This window comes from Biomphalaria glabrata, chromosome 14 (assembly GCF_947242115.1).
Source record: "Biomphalaria glabrata chromosome 14, xgBioGlab47.1, whole genome shotgun sequence".
Taxonomy (NCBI): Eukaryota; Metazoa; Mollusca; class Gastropoda; family Planorbidae; genus Biomphalaria; species Biomphalaria glabrata.
Genome location: NC_074724.1, coordinates 17,143,152 through 17,163,789, shown reverse-complemented (window position 1 = coordinate 17,163,789; position 20,638 = coordinate 17,143,152). Strand labels below are relative to the sequence as shown.

At 36.0% G+C, this 20,638-nt stretch overlaps 1 protein-coding gene across 3 annotated transcripts; it reads right to left on the bottom strand.

The window, feature by feature from the left end:
- Nucleotides 1-13,478: 13,478 nt before the first annotated feature.
- LOC106070705 (uncharacterized) lies at nucleotides 13,479-20,160 on the bottom strand. Of its 3 annotated transcripts, none has more exons than XM_056010826.1 (6): nucleotides 20,099-20,160; nucleotides 19,590-19,664; nucleotides 15,337-15,382; nucleotides 14,995-15,060; nucleotides 14,818-14,883; nucleotides 13,479-14,671 (listed from the first exon to the last, which is right to left on the bottom strand). In XM_056010826.1, exons 2-6 carry the CDS (start codon nucleotides 19,650-19,652, stop codon nucleotides 13,728-13,730), a joined length of 1,185 nt encoding a protein of 394 aa, XP_055866801.1. In that variant the 5' UTR covers nucleotides 19,653-19,664; nucleotides 20,099-20,160; the 3' UTR covers nucleotides 13,479-13,727. The 3 variants fall into 3 exon arrangements, with proteins under 3 accessions (XP_055866801.1, XP_055866800.1, XP_055866802.1); XM_056010825.1 differs by lacking the exon at nucleotides 20,099-20,160 and adding an exon at nucleotides 20,044-20,090; XM_056010827.1 differs by lacking the exon at nucleotides 20,099-20,160 and adding an exon at nucleotides 19,994-20,059.
- Nucleotides 20,161-20,638: the final 478 nt, after the last annotated feature.

The following is a 20,638-nucleotide window of genomic DNA, read 5'->3' as shown; positions in this document are numbered from 1 at the left end:
GTTTAATTTCAAAACGTTTTAGATAGTCGCCGATGTCGTCCTTGTCTTCCGCAAACGGTTGGATTTTCTTTTTCATCCATGCGGCGCTTCGATGGCTTTCTATGTTGGCACTATTGTTGCTGTTCCCTTCGGTGGGCACACTTACACCAGCCTCTATCCTCATCTGTTCAACTTGAATTCTCACTTTTCTGTCCGCCTCTTTTTTCTTCTCCCTCTCTACACGTTCCGTCTCTTCTTTTTATGTCCCTCTCTTTACGTTCCGCCTTTCTAACCTTTTCCCTCTCCAACTTTTCTGCCTCTCTAACCTTTTCCAGCTCTACGCGATCTGCTTCAACCGCCACCATCTGCTGTACATAGGCAGTTAGTTCTTTGACCACTTTACGTCATCGTCGCTAAGTAAAACTTTACCCTATTCCCGAAACAAATAACTAATTCCTAATCATGTCATAACAATATATATATATATATATATATATATATATATATATATATATATATATATATATATATATATATATATATATATATATATATATATATATAGAGAGAGAGAGAGAGAGAGAGAGATAGATAGATAGATAGATAGATAGATAGATAGATAGATAGATAGATAGACTAAATGTTGTTTGTTTACGATTGGTAAATGAGGTCCATTAATAGACACAATTTTCAACTTTAAATTTAAACTTTTGTAATTTATGATGGGAAAATGAAGAATGGGATGAATCTTTACCAAAGCTCATCTGTTTCGATGACTGTTAATGAGGGTATCCTATTGTCAACACAACGACCAATCTACTTATATTCCCCGACGTATACCAGCTACCTTTTAGATTTCGGTGGACTCATAGTAAAGTTCCCATTTCAGACCTGATGATCTATAGGGCAGAGGATGCAATTTTAAAAAGCTACAATTATAATTAAGAGTATAAAACTCAAAGATGTTTATATAAAATTTACCAAGAAAATAAAATGTAACAGTAGTTAACATGTTCTTGTCTATTGTTCTCTTGTATTACCTTTGTTGTTCTCACCTTAAGCCTACTTGTTAAACTGTATTCTCTTAAGAGATAACTTTTTTACATTGTGGCATTTTATACGTGTTGTTGTAACCCTGCCTTGCACCAGTGCTTGAGATGCGCACTAGCGCACTAGTGAACGTAAACAGGAAGACACTAGAAGAGAGAGAATAACAGTGCATCAGGGATTGTGAAGATTCTGAATGTTTGGGAAAAAAAAGAGGTCAATTTTTGTGCTGCCTGAAGGTTGTAGTAGGGACACGGAGCGAATCGGGGAAGGCTGTCGTTGGTCCACATTCTGGTTAAGTAGCAAATGACTGGTAAATTAGTAGTAAGACCCTGAGGAAGCTGAAGGATGTTATGTTTTTGTCCTAATAAATAAACACATCTATTTATTTCCTGTTAAACTGTGTTGAGTTGTCTGCCTTTTCGTTGAGTGCCTAACCTAGAGTTGCAACAGTATGTATTTCAGAGTAATGTTTTATTTACTTTAATAATTGGGGGAAAAAAGGGTGATCTAGTTTCTTGGTGGACTTCAGGTCTAAAAAAAAAATAAAAAAAAAAAGTTTTCTAAAAACAAAGTAAAATAGATTATCTACTAGTTACGCAGAACAGGGTAATAAATGTTTTGATAATTTACGTATATGTCTATCATTATGTCATAGTTAGTCTGACATGACAGGGTTAAATCATTCCAAAGATAAGGACAGATTATGGAGTCCTACTACAGGGACCAAAGGTGTTCAACCCGTAGTGTCCCTTGTGATTAGAAAAGGAAATTCCCTATTCCCATAAAAAAAAATACTTCTCTTTTTTATTGATTCAATCGATTTTTTTTTTGGAGGGGGGGTATTATTTAGTGTTATTGGTACTTGCAAAAAAAGGAAGAACACCTCAATACTGTGAAAAGACAAAAGCTGAGCTGGTTTGGTCATTTTGTAAGACATGAATCACTGTCATTCTACAAGGTGCAGTAGAGGGAGCACGAAGAAAAGGTCGTTTAAAGAAAAGAATGGACCGGCCCTCACCTAAGAACAGCTGCTGACCATGAAAAGTGGAGGGGCGCCAAGAAAGTCAAGGTCCTGATGAGATGCAGTTAGACTGTTCCATTCCTTCCGTCTTCTTATCTTATCGTTTATATTTACAGACGTTACTGTACTGTATTGATTTACTACACTGACTCATTGTAATCATTCGTCACATCTTGACAGTTACCGCGATTACGTGTCTGTACTCTTAGAAGAAAGTTTTTATAACGTTTATTACGTTGGTCTGTGTCTGTTATACTCAGGAAAATTTTAGAAACATGAGAAACTGCTATTGTCTTATTTCTCTTATCTTATACATTACATTTTTTTTTTACAAGACAATATAAAATCCATCTGACGAGGATCCCGTTGTTAATCTAATTTGCAGGTGCGGGTGAGCAGCTTACTTTTTGATTTTGTCTTAGCACCAAGCACCCAGTGGTGCGGCAAGCTGTGGCTGGATAGCACTTTATTGTCCGAGGGCTTCTCGGCTTAAGGCAGGCAGTAGCTGTCCAGTGAGGGTAAAAAGCCCCTCCTACCGTCAAGAGTGGTCGATGGCGTTCCAGCTACGACAATCAGCTAATCAGATATATGCCTATATAGATTTAATGTATTTGTTGATTTATATATAAGCTTATATGGCTTGCTTAATCCTGTGCACCCCCAAAGGAGCATAGGGCCGCAATCACATCTAAACACGCATGCTAATTAGACCTACACTCTGGTAAGTCTTTGATTTTACTTTCTGGAGTTGATTCATTCCTGCCTTGTATCAGTAACACTGTTGTGATAGTTTCATCATTGCTGACTTTATTACTTAGGCTTTGGGAGTTGGCAAATAAATTGTGACTGTTGGCTTTTCTGAGGGTAGAAGTTTCAGTAATGTTACTTTCTCCATTCAGGGCCGGCCTTATGAATAATCAAACTAGGCAGCCAACTGATACCTCAAATAAGTTTGGGCCTCGTTCAGGACACACATAATTTTTTTATCGAGAAAATATTGTTTCTTCGTTAGGTGAAATGTCGACCCCGCATGCTTATTAGACGTATTTCTAGTCTAATGATGATGAATCGTCCATTAAGCATATTTGTGTTATCAGCACTAAGCCAATATGGATTTAACGTATTTATTGTTTTAGATATAAGCCTATATGGATTTAATGTATTTGTTGATTTATATATAAGCCTATATGGCTTGCTTAATCCTGTGCACTCCCAAAGGAGCATAGGGCCGCAATCACATCTCTCCATCGAACTCGGTTCTGAGCAGCTTTCTTTATCTGCTCCCATGTCATTATTAATTGATCTATTAATATTGATACAATTATACTTCGTATAAGCTTCTTGATTGAAAAAAATAATTTTTTTTTAGGTTTTTCTTAATTTTTTTTACCTTGTTTAATTTCGCTTCTGAGTTAAACGAACTCTAATGCGTACCTAACATTTATTAGGGGAAAGTAAGGGCGGCTTGTTGTTGTCCTGGCCAAATGACACCCTTGTTAACTGTGGGCAACAGAAACATATGACCTTTAATTCATCTCCCATTAGATCACAATTTACTTATATTCATATTTTCAAGTATTGTAGTAGGCTGCCTGGTCGTGTGGTATGCGCTCTGGATTGTCATTCGATGACCTAATGATCCCAGGTTAAAAAATGTCACTGGCGTAGTTAGGGTGGGTGTAGGAGGATCAAATTTGAATATTCCCCTATGTCCCTACCTCATATGAGTCCCCAATGAGTGTCCTAATTTATTTTTACATTAAGTATTACGCCATTATCTCATTTCATGATGTTGAATTTCAAAATGCAGGGGCCTCTAAAGAGGTCAATCACCCGGGCCCCAAAATTCCTAACTACGCAACTGAAAGATGTAATTTTTTACTAATATGAAGGAACATCCGAAAAATGATAAACATTTTAAAGTCTCCTCTGAAGTAAAAGTTAGTACAACACTGATGATAGGCAAATGAAAAGCATGGTATTTAAGCTGGTCTGATTGCTCAATAAAAAATACAATGTAATCATTTCCTTGAAGTAGATTCTTATTGCCATACATTATTTTATTTTTGAACAAATAACCGACTTTCTACTGTCTACTATCATAAAAGCGAAACTACTGTACGCTTTAAAGATTTGTTATCAATCTACAGTTTCATCTGATACGTTATCTCAGTGGGATTGAGATTATTGTGAAATCTATTTAGTTTAAAAACGTTTGTTTGTTGATCTTATGGTGTTTGGAGGGGCGGTGGCTAAGTAATACATTTCTTTGCTTCCCAGGTTCGAATCCTGGAATTTTGAATTTCAGGATCAGCCGCCTCTAAGTCACAGGCGGATCCAGGGGGGGGGGGCGGGGGGGCGACACTCGTCCGACCCCCCCCCCCCCGAAGGGGGGTTCCGGACGAATTATAGTATTGTAGTATAGAATTCACACAATTTGTATGCGAATTTATTACTTATGTTAATAATATATACTAATTATTTATATTTCAACCTATTTTTAGATTATTTCGCCCCCCCTTCTAGTATTTTGGCCGATTCGGTAGGGTCGGGAGGGGGCAATGGCATCAATCCGCCCCCCCTCACCATAAACTTTCGAGTGGGGGGGGGCGGTCCTATATATTTGTAGAAATCACAGCTTGCTAACAGAATCAATTAAATATCTATATGATTAAAACTTGTTATTGGTATTTTAACCGGTCTTTATATAATTTCGTTCACCTGTTGGCCGATTGGAAGGGGAAGAGCGAATACCTCCACCGCCCTTCCCATCTAAACCCTTTGAGTGGGGGGGGGAGCGGTCCTACTTTTATGGAGAAATCATAGTATGTGAACAAAATAAGTCGAATATCTATATAATATAAACAGGTGGAAGTGCGATGCATGCAATCCCCTTCCCCCCATCGGACAAATCAATACTTTTTCTTTTTGTATTATAGTAAGAAATTACAAAATTAAAAAAAAATCTGTCACTAATATAATTTATATATGCTATAAAGTAAATTCTTATATCGAGTCGCCCAACCCCTATTCTTTAATGCAAAATGCAATCAATAGCAGAAATTATAAAAAGGAGCGAGAATTAATAGTTTTCATTTTACCGCCCTTGCCCTTTCCAGACAGAGTTTGTGTAATTTTACATGAATTTATCATAACTATTTTAAGAAAGACTTTGCTTTGGAAAAGTTATAATTCAAACGAAATTTTTCAATATAACAGTCACGGTTGAGATGAGTTCAAAAGCCAGATAATCTTTTCCTAGTCGATTTTTTCCAACCTTTACTCTCATATTTTTCTAGTTAAATAAATTTAGGACTATAACTCACAATGTATGCTAGAATTTCATTGAATATTATTAATCGAATTTTTTTTTTCGGCGGCGATCCTCAAAACCTTAATCTAAATATGTGGGGTATCTAATCTTTTCAAAGAAAAAATCGGTTTTATTTGCAATGTATTAAGGGACTATAAATTCATATTAGAATATTTTTCTCATTATTCAAAAGGCACTTTATAATAGAATGAATAATGAGCTGTAGGGCACGAGAATGCGTTACTGCAGTGAAGAATGCCAGAAAACGCTTTTAGCGTCAGGACTTCGCCCCGAAGCCCACTGATAAATAATTAGCTGTAGATGTCAGAAGAATGCGTTTCTGCAGTGAAAAATGCAAGAAATTGCTTTTAGCGTCAGGACTTCGCCCCGAACACCACTAGTAAGTAATGAGCTGTTGATGTCAGGAGAATGCGTTTCAGCCGTGAAAAATGCAAGAAAACGCTTTTGGCGTTGGGGCTTCGCACCGAACCCCACTGATAAATAATGAGCTGTAGATGTCAGAAGAATGCGTTTCTGTAGTGAAAAATGCAAGAAAACGCTTTTGTCGTTGGGGCTTCGCCCCGAACACCACTAATAAGTAATGAGCTGTAGATGTCAGAAGAATGCGTTTCTGCAGAGAAAAATGCAAGAAAACGCTTTTGGGCGTCGGGGCTTAGCTCCGAACCCCACTGAAGAAGCTTACAGCGCTCTCCCAGACCCCCAATCTTGCAAGAGAAAGACTTTTTTTTGTGTGTTTTTTTTCGCCGAAGATTGAGAAACAGTCTTATTTTATCCTCAGATATCGAATATATATATATATATATATATATATATATATATATATATATATATATATATATATATATATATATATATATATATATATATATATATTGTTACGAATGAACAGTGACAGGTAGAGGTCACTATGTGTGACCCCGGCGAGATGACACAGCACCGAGTGTTATCTGGAATCTATGCATGTAAACAAAGTCAGGATGGGACGTGCCTCACGTGTTGTTCCAGAAGACGAACAGATTTACGAAGGGGGGCATTGTGACAAATGAACAGTGACAGTTAGAGGTCACTACGTGTGACCTCGGCGAGATGACACTGCAGCAGGCATCCTCTGGAATCGACATGTATAAACAACAACAGGATGTGATGTTTCCTCCCATGTTGTTCCAGAGGGTACTAGCAGTGTTTTTGCAACAATAGACAAGCGATTAGGGACTCTTTATAAACCAGAGATGTTCATGTGAAAAGAGTCAGTACAGTCGTCGATACTGTTCTCTACTGTGCGAGACAGTAGAAGAGAGTGGACTTGAGCCGTTACAGTCGATACAGTCGATGTAAGACGTATACGCTACATGTTACAGTGACGAATTGTTATAGTTATAATTCAATAAAGTTATTTAAAGCTGAAAGTTGAGTCGTCAAGTTCTTTGCAGTGTTTCTTTTATTTGTGTGCCTAGTACATTTAGCCAGAAAATCAGAAATACGTAACAATTGGTGTCAGAAGTGGGATGTTTTCTGGCTGAAATGTCTTCGAGGAAACTACTTAACCAGCTGTTGGTCAAAGAATTAAGGCAAGAACTTCGTGAGAGAGGTCTGCAGCTCAATGGTAACAAAGAAACACTAACAGAACGCCTAAGACAGGCCCTTATTGAGGAAGATCAAGATCCAGATGAATACATATTTGAATTAAACCCAGATATGACAGAGATCCTGAGTAACATGCAGGGCCAGATGGACTTAATGAAGGAGAGCCTCAAGAAAATAAACGCCATGAATGAAAAAGTAAATGAACAGATGAGCTCTATGAACGAGAAGATTGACCAGAGAGTCAACACTGTGGAAAAAGAAATGGAAGAGATAAGGACTCATGTCCAAGAACAACTGAGTAAGGAACGGGGTACTAGAACAAAAACATTAGTGCCCGAAATCTCTGGGAAGATAAAGCCGCCTGTGTTTGATGGATCCATCTCATGGACTGTTTACAAAAGACAGTTTGAGGCAGCGGCCAAGGTTAATAACTGGAACACTGAAGAAGAGAAAGCGACTGCTCTGGTGTTAGCTTTAAGAGGGAAGGCAGCAGAACTGCTTCAGTCAATAACAAATCAACAAGATTACGCTGCCATTGTTAAGGCTATGGAGCTCCGTTACGGAGACGAACATTTACAAGAAGTTTATAGAGTTCAGTTGAAAACCCGACAACAACGCTCCGGTGAAACCTTGCAAGAGCTAGAGGCGGACATAGAACGTCTTGCTCATTTGGCATATCCAACAGCAGCACAAGACTTTCTGGACGTCATTATCACTGATGCATTCATTGATGCTATTCGAGATCCAGAACTGAAGAAGGCAATAAGAATCAGTGGTAAGCGCAAATCCAGCGAAGCTCTGGTCTACGCCCTCTCCTATGAAGCCGCCAAAGACGCCTCTAAGAATATCCATCATGGGCGTATGCTGGAAGTCCAAGAAGATGATCTTACACAACTTCTCAGAAGGGTAACTGAAGTGCTAGAAGAACGCAGACCAAATAAGAAGCAAGAAGGACAGAATAGAACCAGTGTACGTTGTTGGAATTGTGGAGAACCTGGCCATCTACAAAGGAACTGCACGAGAAGATTTCCCCGACAAACAGAGTATCAGCACAAACCGGAGACAGATGCAAGGTCAGGTGCTCATGTCTACCAGGGAAACTAACTTTCGCCGGTTTTATGGGGCAAAAATCGGCGATCAAGAACATGACAGCCCCTGCAACTATAATTCCAGTCGCTGTGTTAGGGAAGAATAAAAGTCTGTACATCAATGGTAGAATTGGATCTCGAAATTACCGTTTTCTTCTAGATACTGGTGCCTCACGTTCAGTCATTCGTCCAGACATTGTCAAAAAGAACGAAATCAAGAGAGTGAACTCTTACTCCTTGAAGACGGCCAGTGGAGAGATGATGCCTATACATGGACTGACAAATATAAACTTTGAGCTCGGGCATCAGTCATTTATACATGAATTTCTGATCGCTAACATTACGGATGACTGTATTATTGGGCTCGATTTTATGCAGAAATGTGAATTCTCTCTGAACATTGGAGGTGGTACTTTGAAATGTGGTGATGTTGAGATTCCCTTGCTCGGGGATGAAGATGAAGAGAATGGTCAAATAAGAAGAATCCTTTTAACAGAAGATACAAGTTTGCCAGCTCAGTCTGAAGCAATTATCTGGGGAAAGTTAGAGCATGGTCAAACTGCAACGATGACGGCGATAGTGGAAGGCATTGAAAATGACAACAGCGGAATGGCAGTAGGAAAAACATTGGTCCTTGTCGGAAAAGATCAAAAGGTGCCCGTCAGAATCATGAACCTCGGCCTACAGGAGAGACATCTAGAGAAAGACAGCCCCATCGCAATATGTAATACTCTTGACCTGATAAGAAACTGTAATAATGATATCACGATCGTTAATTCCACCAAACCTTTCAATCCACAAATTACCAAGCTCCTGACAGAAATGAAAGTGAATTTATCAGATGAGCAGTTCAGCAAAGCGGAACAGTTGATCATTGAGTTTGAAGATATTCTGCCATCTGATGAAACAGACTGCGGACGAACAAACATGGTACAACATCGAATAGACACTGGAAACACCAGACCGATTCGACAGCCACCACGTCGCTTGCCGCTAGCAAAGCAACAAGAAGCTATGGACATGATAGAGGGCATGACGCAGCAAGGAATCATTGAGCCCTCAAATAGTCCTTGGTGTTCGCCTATTGTCTTAGTAAAGAAGAAGGATGGATCTATGCGATTTTGTGTAGATTACAGAGCTCTGAATGAAGTCACACATAAAGATAGTTATCCACTTCCTAGAATCGACGATACTTTGGACACGCTTGCAGGGTCCCAGGTATTTTCTACTCTCGACCTAAAGAGTGGGTATTGGCAAGTTGAAATGCATCCCAATGATAGAGAGAAAACCGCCTTCTCTGCTGGCAATGGCCTCTGGCAATTTACTGTGATGCCATTCGGTCTCTGCAACGCACCAGCCACCTTTGAACGATTGATGGAGAGGGTTTTACGAGGACTTCATTGGACTACATGCCTTGTTTACCTTGATGACATTATTGTCATTGGCAAAACGTTTGAAGAGCACCTTGCAAATCTGAAGGAAGTATTTCAACGGATAAGAAGTGCGGGAATGAGACTCAGCCCAAAGAAGTGTTCCTTATTCAGAAAAAACGTTAAGTACCTTGGTCACATTGTGTCAAATGACGGAGTCAGCACTGACCCTGACAAAGTTGAGGCAGTGAAACGATGGCCTACGCCAAGTAATATCCATGAGCTGAGAAGTTTCTTGGGACTCTGTACATACTACCGACGTTTCGTGCCAAATTTCTCAAACATCTGTAAGGTCTTTCATCAACTGACAGAGCAAAAGAGGCCATTTATTTGGACATCTGAATGTCAAGAAGCTTTCGAGAGGCTGAAAAACACACTATCCTCATCACCAGTATTGGCCTACCCCATTCCAGGGAAGACATTCATACTCGACACAGATGCAAGCAACACTGGAATAGGCGCAGTCTTGTCCCAAAAGGTGGATGAAACTGAACGAGTCATCGCATACTTCAGTCGAAGCCTATCGAGAGCTGAAAGGAACTACTGTGTGACGAGACGTGAATTGCTGGCTGCTGTGGATGCAATAAAACATTTCCACAAGTACCTATACGGGCAGAAATTTATCTTAAGGTCAGATCACGCAGCTCTGCAATGGTTGCTTTCGTTTAAGAGCCCTGAAGTTCAGGTGGCAAGGTGGATCGAACGTCTTCAAACCTATGAATTTGAAACTAAGCATCGAAAAGGGCAAATTCACCAAAATGCTGATGCACTGTCTCGACGACCCTGCAAAGCAGAATGTAAGCACTGCAAGAGGGCTGAAGAAAAGGAGGTAGCTGTCAATTGTCTTCGGCTCGGAGTAGATGTTTCCGGACCCTGGTGTGATAAAAGGATTCGAGAGGACCAAATGCAAGATGAAGATCTGGCTCCCATTCTTCTATGGAAAGAAGATGGACGACGGCCAGATTGGAAAGACATCTCTGAGAAGGGGGTAGCCACCAAGGCGTACTGGGCTCAGTGGGACTCGCTGACGTTAGTCAATGGTGTTATCAAAAGAGTTTGGGAATCTGCTGATGGAACATCCAATCGCCTTCAGCTGATGTTACCGAAGGTGAGAGTTGCTGAAGTACTGAAAGAGATGCATAATGGCGCTAGCGGATCTCATCTTGGTGTCAATAAGACTCTGGAAAAGGTTCGTCAGCGGTTCTACTGGTTCAGATATAGAGAGGATGTAGAGGAATGGTGTCGAAGGTGCGACATATGTGCGGCAGCAAAAGGCCCTCGACGCAAAACTAGGGGTCTTTTGCAACAGTATAATGTTGGTGTTCCATTCGAGAGGATCGCAATAGATGTAGCAGGCCCATTTCCTGAAACCAAGAAAGGAAACAAATACATCTTGGTATTCATGGACTATTTCAGCAAATGGCCAGAAGCTTATGCCATACCAAATCAAGAAGCTATCACAGTGGCCGAAACACTCGTGGATAACTGGATCAGTCGCTTTGGTGTACCTAATGAGTTGCACTCTGACCAGGGCAGGAACTTCGAGTCCAAAGTTTTCCAGGAGATGTGCAAGACACTTGGCATCGAAAAGACTCACACGACAGCTCTCCATCCGCAATCTGATGGCATGGTGGAGCGATTCAACAGAACCCTAGAACAACATCTGTCTAAGGTTACTGATGACCGACAAGACGACTGGGACAGCCATATCCCCATGTTCCTCATGTCATACAGAGGATCCGTTCATAGCACCACAGGATATACCCCAGCGAAGATGTTATTTGGTCGTGAGCTTCGTCTACCATGTGACCTGTTATTTGGGATTCCGAGAGATACGCCAGTGTCTTCAACTGAATATGTCACCAATCTCCGAAGACGATTGGAGAATGCTCATGTATTGGCCCGCAGAAACATCAAGACCAACAGTGACCTGATGAAAACGAGGTATGACAAACGGGCCAATACGTCGGGGTTCCATGAGAATGATCTAGTGTGGCTCTATAACCCACAGAGACGAAAAGGCAGATCCCCGAAACTCCAAAGAGACTGGGAAGGTCCATACCGTGTCGTAAAAAGAATAAACGACGTGGTCTACCGGATACAGAAAAGTCCACGGTCCAAGCTGAAGGTTGTCCACGTTGACCGACTCCATCAGTACCGTGGTGAAATAGAATCTGTTCGGGACGAACAGATCTAAGAAGGGGGCAGTGTTACGAATGAACAGTGACAGGTAGAGGTCACTATGTGTGACCCCGGCGAGATGACACAGCACCGAGTGTTATCTGGAATCTATGCATGTAAACAAAGTCAGGATGGGACGTGCCTCACGTGTTGTTCCAGAAGACGAACAGATTTACGAAGGGGGGCATTGTGACAAATGAACAGTGACAGTTAGAGGTCACTACGTGTGACCTCGGCGAGATGACACTGCAGCAGGCATCCTCTGGAATCGACATGTATAAACAACAACAGGATGTGATGTTTCCTCCCATGTTGTTCCAGAGGGTACTAGCAGTGTTTTTGCAACAATAGACAAGCGATTAGGGACTCTTTATAAACCAGAGATGTTCATGTGAAAAGAGTCAGTACAGTCGTCGATACTGTTCTCTACTGTGCGAGACAGTAGAAGAGAGTGGACTTGAGCCGTTACAGTCGATACAGTCGATGTAAGACGTATACGCTACATGTTACAGTGACGAATTGTTATAGTTATAATTCAATAAAGTTATTTAAAGCTGAAAGTTGAGTCGTCAAGTTCTTTGCAGTGTTTCTTTTATTTGTGTGCCTAGTACATTTAGCCAGAAAATCAGAAATACGTAACAATATATATATATATATATATATATATATATATATATATATATATATATATATATATATATATATATATATATATATATATATATATATATATATATATATATATATATGCTGTACGCACGTTTATGCATAGGGTTAGGGTTTACTGGGCGTTAGGGTTAGGGTTTGGAAAAAAATCGCCCCCCCCCCACTCCAAAGTTCTGGATCCGGCAGTGCTCCACCCAGCTCTAATGCATAGGCCTACTTAATGTTTGTTGAGAAAAATAAAGGCGGTTGTTCGTTGTGCTAGGCACTTGACACCATCGTTAAACCTGACCTCAGAAACAGATGGCCTTTACATGACTTGCCCGATAGATTATAAGGTCTGAGAGGGAACTTTACTTTTACATACTTCTGATGTATAAACCAAGTTCGTGCAGTACAGTCAAGCATCAAATGTTCTTATCAAAGTCTTGTAGAAATACGTGAGTTTCAACCCATACATCATTACAGTAGTCACTCAATAACCTTTACTGGTATGTAAATGTCGTTTGTAATGAAAAAATACGTTCAGTTAACCACATATCTCTATAACGATCGATACAACATTCTTGGTCTTGAGGATTTGGATATTGAAATTTAGTGGGTGTTGTTTTGTTTTAATGGATTCTTTAATTCTTTAATGGACTAATTATCACACATTTATTTGTTTCGCTACCAACATTGCCTACTCGTCGACATATTTTTAATTTCGCTGTTAAAATATGACGCAGAAAATTAAATGTAAGTTTTTGAAGGTGCAAGCAAAGACAACTGTGTTTTTATTTTAAAACGTTAATATTTATCAGCTATTTCCCCTGAAAAACAAAACATGGCTACTTGATAAAAAATAATTTAATAAAAAAATAAAATCAAACAACAAACTAGTATTTTTTTCGATTCATTTTTTTTTTATAACTGACAAGTTTTTGTATTTGAAATGTTTGCAAACTTTTAAATTACATTTTAAATAAAAAAAAAAACACAACAACATACGAACTACATGTAATAATTTTTTTCCACAAACCTGATGGTCGAAAGCAAGTTTTAGTCATTCTAGATCTACATTTGGTAGATTTTGTGTGTATTTGAACAGGCTTCAATTATTGTAAATGTAAATTACAATCAACAAAACGGAAACAAAACATTGTAAATTTAAAGACAGCATACACATTTTATTTACATAACTAGAACAAAAGTTGATTTAAGACAATAGGAAGATTTTTATTTTTTAAGTCCAAAACAAAATGTTTCTAGTAAACAAATCTATAAATATTTATCACAAAGTATAAATGTATTTATCTCAAGACTAAAGAGACATTTGAGTTTGATGTTTAGAATGTCAAGTGTTCTCAAAGACATCTTCATGGTGGAGCTGGACAACTCATAATGGAAACAACTCACTAGACAAAACTAACTCCACTGTAATTTAATCCAGGCTTGATACTTCCACTGTGGACAAGATCAAACCAAGTCCTGTGGTCACTATACCCCAGACAGTAGACATGTGCTCCACTACTTCCTGGACATGTACAAGTTGTATAAGTAAATTTAGAGTTATCACCCACCTTTAGTTTGTCCTTCCATTGACCAACACTAACCTGTTTAGAACATCCATGAGGATGTGACACTATAAAAGTCAACTTGTGTTGAGATCTAGATGCAAAGTATTTGTTATAGACTTTCTTCCTGACAATTTCAAGATGTTTCCATATTTCCATCAGTTTATTTCCTATAGTTTTATCACATGTCACACAGTTTAACCTACACCAGTCATACTCAATGAATACATAATTAACACTGACCTTATCAACAATGACCACTGGACTTCCATCTCTATCATAAAACAATCTCAAGGTCGTGCGTTTGGCCTCAATGTCATCAAAAACCACATGTGTGGCTGTGTACACTTGAAACTCCCACCACACATTGCTGGGTGAGTCTGAAACTTCACATTTTCTACACCAACACTCTGTGTAGGCAGTATCTTCATAATCTCCATCTTGTAAGACTCCATCTTGAAACTTGTTTACATACCTAACTCTTCCACTTCCTGTCCTCAAGTTTCTTCTCTCACTCATGTTAGAAAAGGGATATGGTTGAGTTGTCTTTGGCCAAAACTTTGGTCTGTCTGGACTTGACATTTTAACACTTACTCTAACTGTGAGGTCAGCTATAAGTTTGATGTATTCATACAAATCATTGTCTTGATGACCTTTAGGTAAATGTTTCAAGGTGAATGTATCAACAGATATAAACTGTCTATGACCTGGATTCTTCTTACAGCCCACTAGATATTGGTGTAGATCAGCTTCTCCACCTTCTGACTCCTGAGTTTCGTGATCCCCTGGAGAACAGGAAATTCACTTCATTAAATGTTTAGAACACAATGTACAGTATTTAGTCAATTAAGAGATATAAATAATTAGATCAAGTTTAACTCATGTGTTGATCTCTACAGTTTATACACTAAATGTTAAACTCAAAAGTTACCAATTAGTTGACCTTCAACATCATCTGACTGGACTTTGGACTGGTCACTGGTGAAATGATGAGAATCTGAAAAGATAAAAAAAAACTCTTTTATATTTTCTTTTTTTTATTATTATTACAAAATAGACTTATACAAAAACATTTCTCTATCTAAACATTTACAAACCAAAAGTTTACCTGTATCTTGATTCTCATCCCCAAGACTGGATAAGCCTGCTAGGTCAGTCTGATTCTTTAGACAAACTGAAATAGTTTAAATACATGTGTCAGTCAATTTTCTAACAGAGATAATTGTTTTCTAAAACAAAAAATATATTTCAAAATAATGCATTTTTCTATATAGAAAAAACTAAATATTTAAAATATAGTTCTAGAAACTGAACATAGACCTAACTTTGCAAAGACTTAAATTTGTCATACTAACTTTTATTGTGCTAAATTCTATTGACAAATTTGATAATAAAATAAAACCATAAAACTAGTTTTAAACTTAGGTATTGTTTTACTCTGATTTCGTACCATTAAGTCTACAGGTGTCTTGAGGAAAACAAAGGTCTGTACTATTCTGAAAATTAGAACAAAATATGAATATAAAGTTGCTTTCATTTTTTTTCTTTATATGTAAACAAATTTACATCAATGAAATATTTTCAAAAAAATGTAATTTTTATATCTTTTTGCTTGTACAGTAAAATTAAAGAGATATTTTGTAGTTTTATAAATTGTTTCAACTATGATTAACTGCATTTTTGTTTTGCACTTAGACTGAATGTAATACGTGTGAAATACTTTATAATGAAATGTAAAATAAAATAATAGTTAATCAGGATTTGGTAGTCTAGATTTCAATTTAGAGCTCCAATTGACTTTTAAACTACTTTTGGAGTACTTGATCTAGATTTTAAATCTAAATGACTAATTCCTTAAGATAGAATAGAAAATAATAAAAGTGACAACTAGTAAGAAAAGATAATATTAAATAATTAATAGTCAAATAACAAAAATACAAAGAAATAAAAAAAAGATTAGTCTAGGATTTCTTATGTATATTATTTTTAATATAATAGTTGTCTCTCCATAGTCTTTCGTTTGAATCCTGCCCTCTCCATCTCCAGTCATCCTGCCTGAATTTTTGCAATTAGAATAAAAGTTTGTAACTGCATCTCCAATTTAAAGAGTACATTTTAGATCTTAACTAGTTGATTTCAATTATTTTTTAAACAAAGATATTTACAATTTTAGAACTAGTCTAGATCTTGTAGGACTATTTTTCGTGTATCTATTAGATCTAGAAATTTAGATTTTATACAGATGCATTAACCTTCATTTAAATCTTAGTAGGCCAATATCTAAACTCTAAAGATGGATATATCAATAAACTAGATGTAGTATGATTTAATTATTAATAGATCTAGACTAGAAGCTAATGTGAATTTAGATGTAGATATATATATTACATTAATAAGATCTAATTAGTTATGGTAGTTTATATAGATCTAACTTTTAGATTTAAATTTACCGTTCTAACTTAAGTTATTTAAATAGTACATATGTTAATTTAAAATAAGAAGATAATTATGTTCTCTGCATTTCAATTGTCAATCTAGACATGCATGTTAATCATTGACTTAAACTCTGCTAAGTCTTTGGTTTGTCTCGCTAATTCAGGCAACCCATTCAATCTTTGCTGGCACTAGGGAAGGAACACTTGTAGTTGATCGTTGTGCTGGTCACAAGACACCCTCGGTAACAGTAGGACACAGAAACAGTTGACCGTTTATAACATCGTCTGCCCTACATATCTTGAAAGCAGGGTCTAAAATAAATACTTTTTACAAAATATACAAGTCTCTTAACACTAGATAGATTTATTTATAGGCATATACTGATTTTCCGAAACTATATCTATCATAAGATCATCTATAAATTGATTATATAGGAGACACCTAGATCTAGTCTAGATATATTATAGCAAATTTGATCTATTATTTAATAGATTTTAAATCTTAAAATTTTAAACCAACATGGCTTTAGGAAATATAGATCATGTAAAACACAACTAATAGGACTAATTGATGACTTTTCAAAAGGTTTAGATAATAGTGAACAAATAGATGCTATCTTACTAGATTTTTCCAAGGCTTTTGATAAAGTTCACCATCATAGTTTGCTTAAAAATTAAAATATTTCGGCATTAATGGTCCGCTGCATCAGTGGATTAAAGATTTTCTGATAGGGAGAGAACAAACTGTAATAATAAATGGCTCTAAATCAACACCGATAACAGTAAACTCAGGTGTACTTCGAGGAACAGTCTTGGGTCCACTACTATTCTTGATTTACATAAATGATTTACCAAATTGCATTATCTCGGGAACAAAAGTCAGATTATTTGCAGACAATTGCATAATATATAGAACAATAAAAACAACACAAGACACATATATTTCACAAAGAGAATTAGATGAATTACAGAGATGGGAATCAAATTGGAGCATGTGTTTCCACCCAGAAAAATATCAGTTGTTAATAGTAACAAAAAAACTAAAACAAATTAATTCCACTTATCTTATTCATGGCAAACCAGTAACACAGACTAAAAACGCAAAATACCTAAGTGTTATAATAAATGAAAAACTGTCATAGAATCCACATATTGATGAAACTATTAAAAAATCAAACAAAGCATTAGGATTTATTAAAAGAAATTTCTATAATCAAATAAGAACATAAAACTAAAATGTTATTTAAACTTGGTTAGGCCAATAATAGAATATGCATCCTCAGTTTGGGACCCCTCAACTCAAGAAAACATTAAGAAACTGGAACAGACACAAAATAGAGCAGTGGGATTCATAACAAACGAATATTCACATTTGACTAGAGTAACACCTTTAGTAAAATCACTAAATTTAGAAAGCCTTCTGGACAGAAGACTCAAAAGTAAAGTAGCAACTATACATAAAACACTGAACTATAATCTTTAATACAAAAACAAAATTTAATAAAATACTCTGAAAGACACAAAGATAAAGGCAATTCCTCGTCCCATATGCTAGGACAAATTTGTACAAATACTCCTTCTACCCTTGTGCTACCTATAGCAAATTTGATTTATTATTTAATATATTTTAAAATCGAAGTCTAATTTAATTTGGATCTAATTTTATACCTTTACAATATTTAATACTGAATCTAGACATTTATAGATCTATAGACGTAAAGGTTAATTAAGTCTACTCTTATTCTAGATCTAGACTCTACACAAGATAATCTAGAAAAGAAAGAAGAAAGGATTTATCGGCTGCAGTATTCGTTATTTGTAATCGACACATTTATTTACGCCTACAAATTAAAATCTCTATAACAATATGGACGAATACAATAGTCATTTGACACAAAGTATAAATCTAGTTTTGTTAAGATTTTAAAACATATAAATATATGATATTGTATTACTGATAGACTATATTTTACAAACACCATTCTTTGAGTATTTTAAAGAACTAGAACACATTGAGGAATACTGTAAAGATAATTTTTTATTATTAAATGTAAAAAAAACCAAAGAAATGATAATCGATTTTCGTAGGGACAAGAAGGGAAATGATATTGTTTCTGTAGCTGGAGAGACTATTGAAATTGTGCAAACCTTTAAATACCTTGGTACTATCCTAGACAATAAACTAAATTTTACTGCAAATACTGATTATATCAGCAAAAAAGGGCAGCAAAGATTACGACTACTAAGAAAACTGTCCTCGTTTAATGTTAGCGAAAAGGCCTTGGCTATGTTTTATCACGCTCACATCTGCAATATTTTAAGTTTCAATATCACTGCCTGGTATGGCAATCTGAGCATTAAAAATAAAAATAAACTTAATAGAATCCTAAATGCTGCTGGCAAAATCATTGGCAAAAAACAAACCCCATTTGGGCAGTTGTTTGAGACAAACATCTATAAAAAAGCTAACAAGATCCTCAAAATAAAGAATCACCCTTTGTGTCAGGATTTTGTGATTTTACCATCACAAAAGAGATACAAGACACCGATAGCAAAGACAAACAGACACAAACACTCTTTTGTTCCCCTGGCAATCAAATCATTAAATAAGAACAATCTGGTATAAACTTTGTCACATGTAAATTATGAGTGAGTCTGGTGTGAATGTACACTTTGGTTTCTTATAGTTATAATGTTTTTTGTTTGGTGTAATGCACAAATTGTAAGACAAATTTCCTTACGGATAATAAAGATTATTATTATTATTATTAAAAATCATATAGTTATAATAAATCTATCAAGACTGCTCGTTTAAGTATGTAATAATTGAATTAAATTTTAAATCAAAAGTAATCGCATTCATGTAAAATCCTTTAAATTCTATATTGTTATTGTCTTTATTAGTATCATTAGTGTTGTTATATTACAAACGGATGAAATTATTATTCTCATGCACTTTCATGGACGGTCTAAAGAGAAATAAAATTCATTAATGATTGTATAAATGACATTTAAATATTTAATTTTTCATTAAAACCCTACCTGGCATGTCAATTGCGAGCGTGAAGTAAAGAAAAAAAGTAGAAGATGAAAAAAAAAAGTTTTTTGTACAATTTTGATATTATACTTTCTAGTTTCTAAGGACGCGCTATATTTGCGTCATTGCTTCTTTTTGTTTTGCTTGAGTATCAGATTTTTGCTTAAATTAAACAAAAAAAGCCTAAATAAGAAAATATTTTTTAGTTAATTTAAACAAATACAAACTTACTTTTTCTGTAATATGTTTCTTCGATACTTTTCTATCAGTTTGAGTTTTTTTCTTGCAGGACATCTTTGACGAGTTCTAAAAATAAATAACAATTGGTTTAAAGAAATGTTTCACCAAACATACAAGGGCAGATAACTGAAACTTTTTTTTCCCTTTGTTACCCAAATAGGCTTTTTTATTTTCCATTTCAAGAAATTAAGTACAAAAATATGAGTACTTTGTAGACCTTGTTGTAACTCATGTTTCACTTTTTTTTCTTGTTAATTTCCAAATATTAGCTGTGAACGTTTGTTGTTACAGTTTTGATCTGGCTTTTTTAACATCAACTGCACTTTAGATTTTGTTATTGTAAAATAATGATATGCCCAGTTTTAGATCTAAATCTATACAACATCCATACAAACCTAAATTTGTTCTACGGTTAACTATTCTACTATTCTGTATTAAGAGGTACCTTATATAATCAAAATAATACAATGAAGAAATGACTTTGAAATAGGATGACTTACTTTATAAAATCTCTGCGTTTTTGCTGACGACGTCTTGAATTCTATTTATAGAAACACAAACATAGAATAAAAAGTAATTCAAGGAATTTCCGATTTTTCTCTTTAATCAAACAAAGTTTCCCCAACTGTGTAGCGCCCCCTATTATTTAAATTGATATCTTCTTGTTGATGTTCCGTGAAGGACATTGAGTGTGACTTTGTTACTAATATTTCTAATAAAGACATATTTTATGTATTTCTTGGCTACCTTTTCAATTTGTTGTTTGCACATGAAATTTAAGTGCATGTTTTAAACAAGCTTTCAAATTTCTCCAGGCAAGCAAGTGAAAACAGTTTTAGTCATTTTCCATTGCTGAAAGGTGAAACTATTTCTACTGAAATGGTTAAAAGAACAAGACTTATTTAGATTATTTAATATCGAAATTTATAAAAGCAAATTTTAAGATGTCAAGAACCAGTTTTCAATATCATCAGCTCATTATTTTGCACAAAAGCTGATTAAGATCCAGAGAAAATAACTCCATGTAAATTATAACCTGA

What these genes read in the sequence shown, in the direction of transcription:
- LOC106070705 (XM_056010826.1), bottom strand. Translation starts at nt 19,652, where the DNA reads ATGTCCTGCAAGAAAAAAACTCAAACTGATAGAAAAGTATCGAAGAAA. An exon ending in GGATGAGAATCAAGATACAG is followed by an intron (nt 14,884 to 14,994) that starts GTAAACTTTTGG and finishes TTATCTTTTCAG; the next exon opens with ATTCTCATCATTTCACCAGT. An exon ending in TGTTGAAGGTCAACTAATTG is followed by an intron (nt 14,672 to 14,817) that starts GTAACTTTTGAG and finishes CCTGTTCTCCAG; the next exon opens with GGGATCACGAAACTCAGGAG.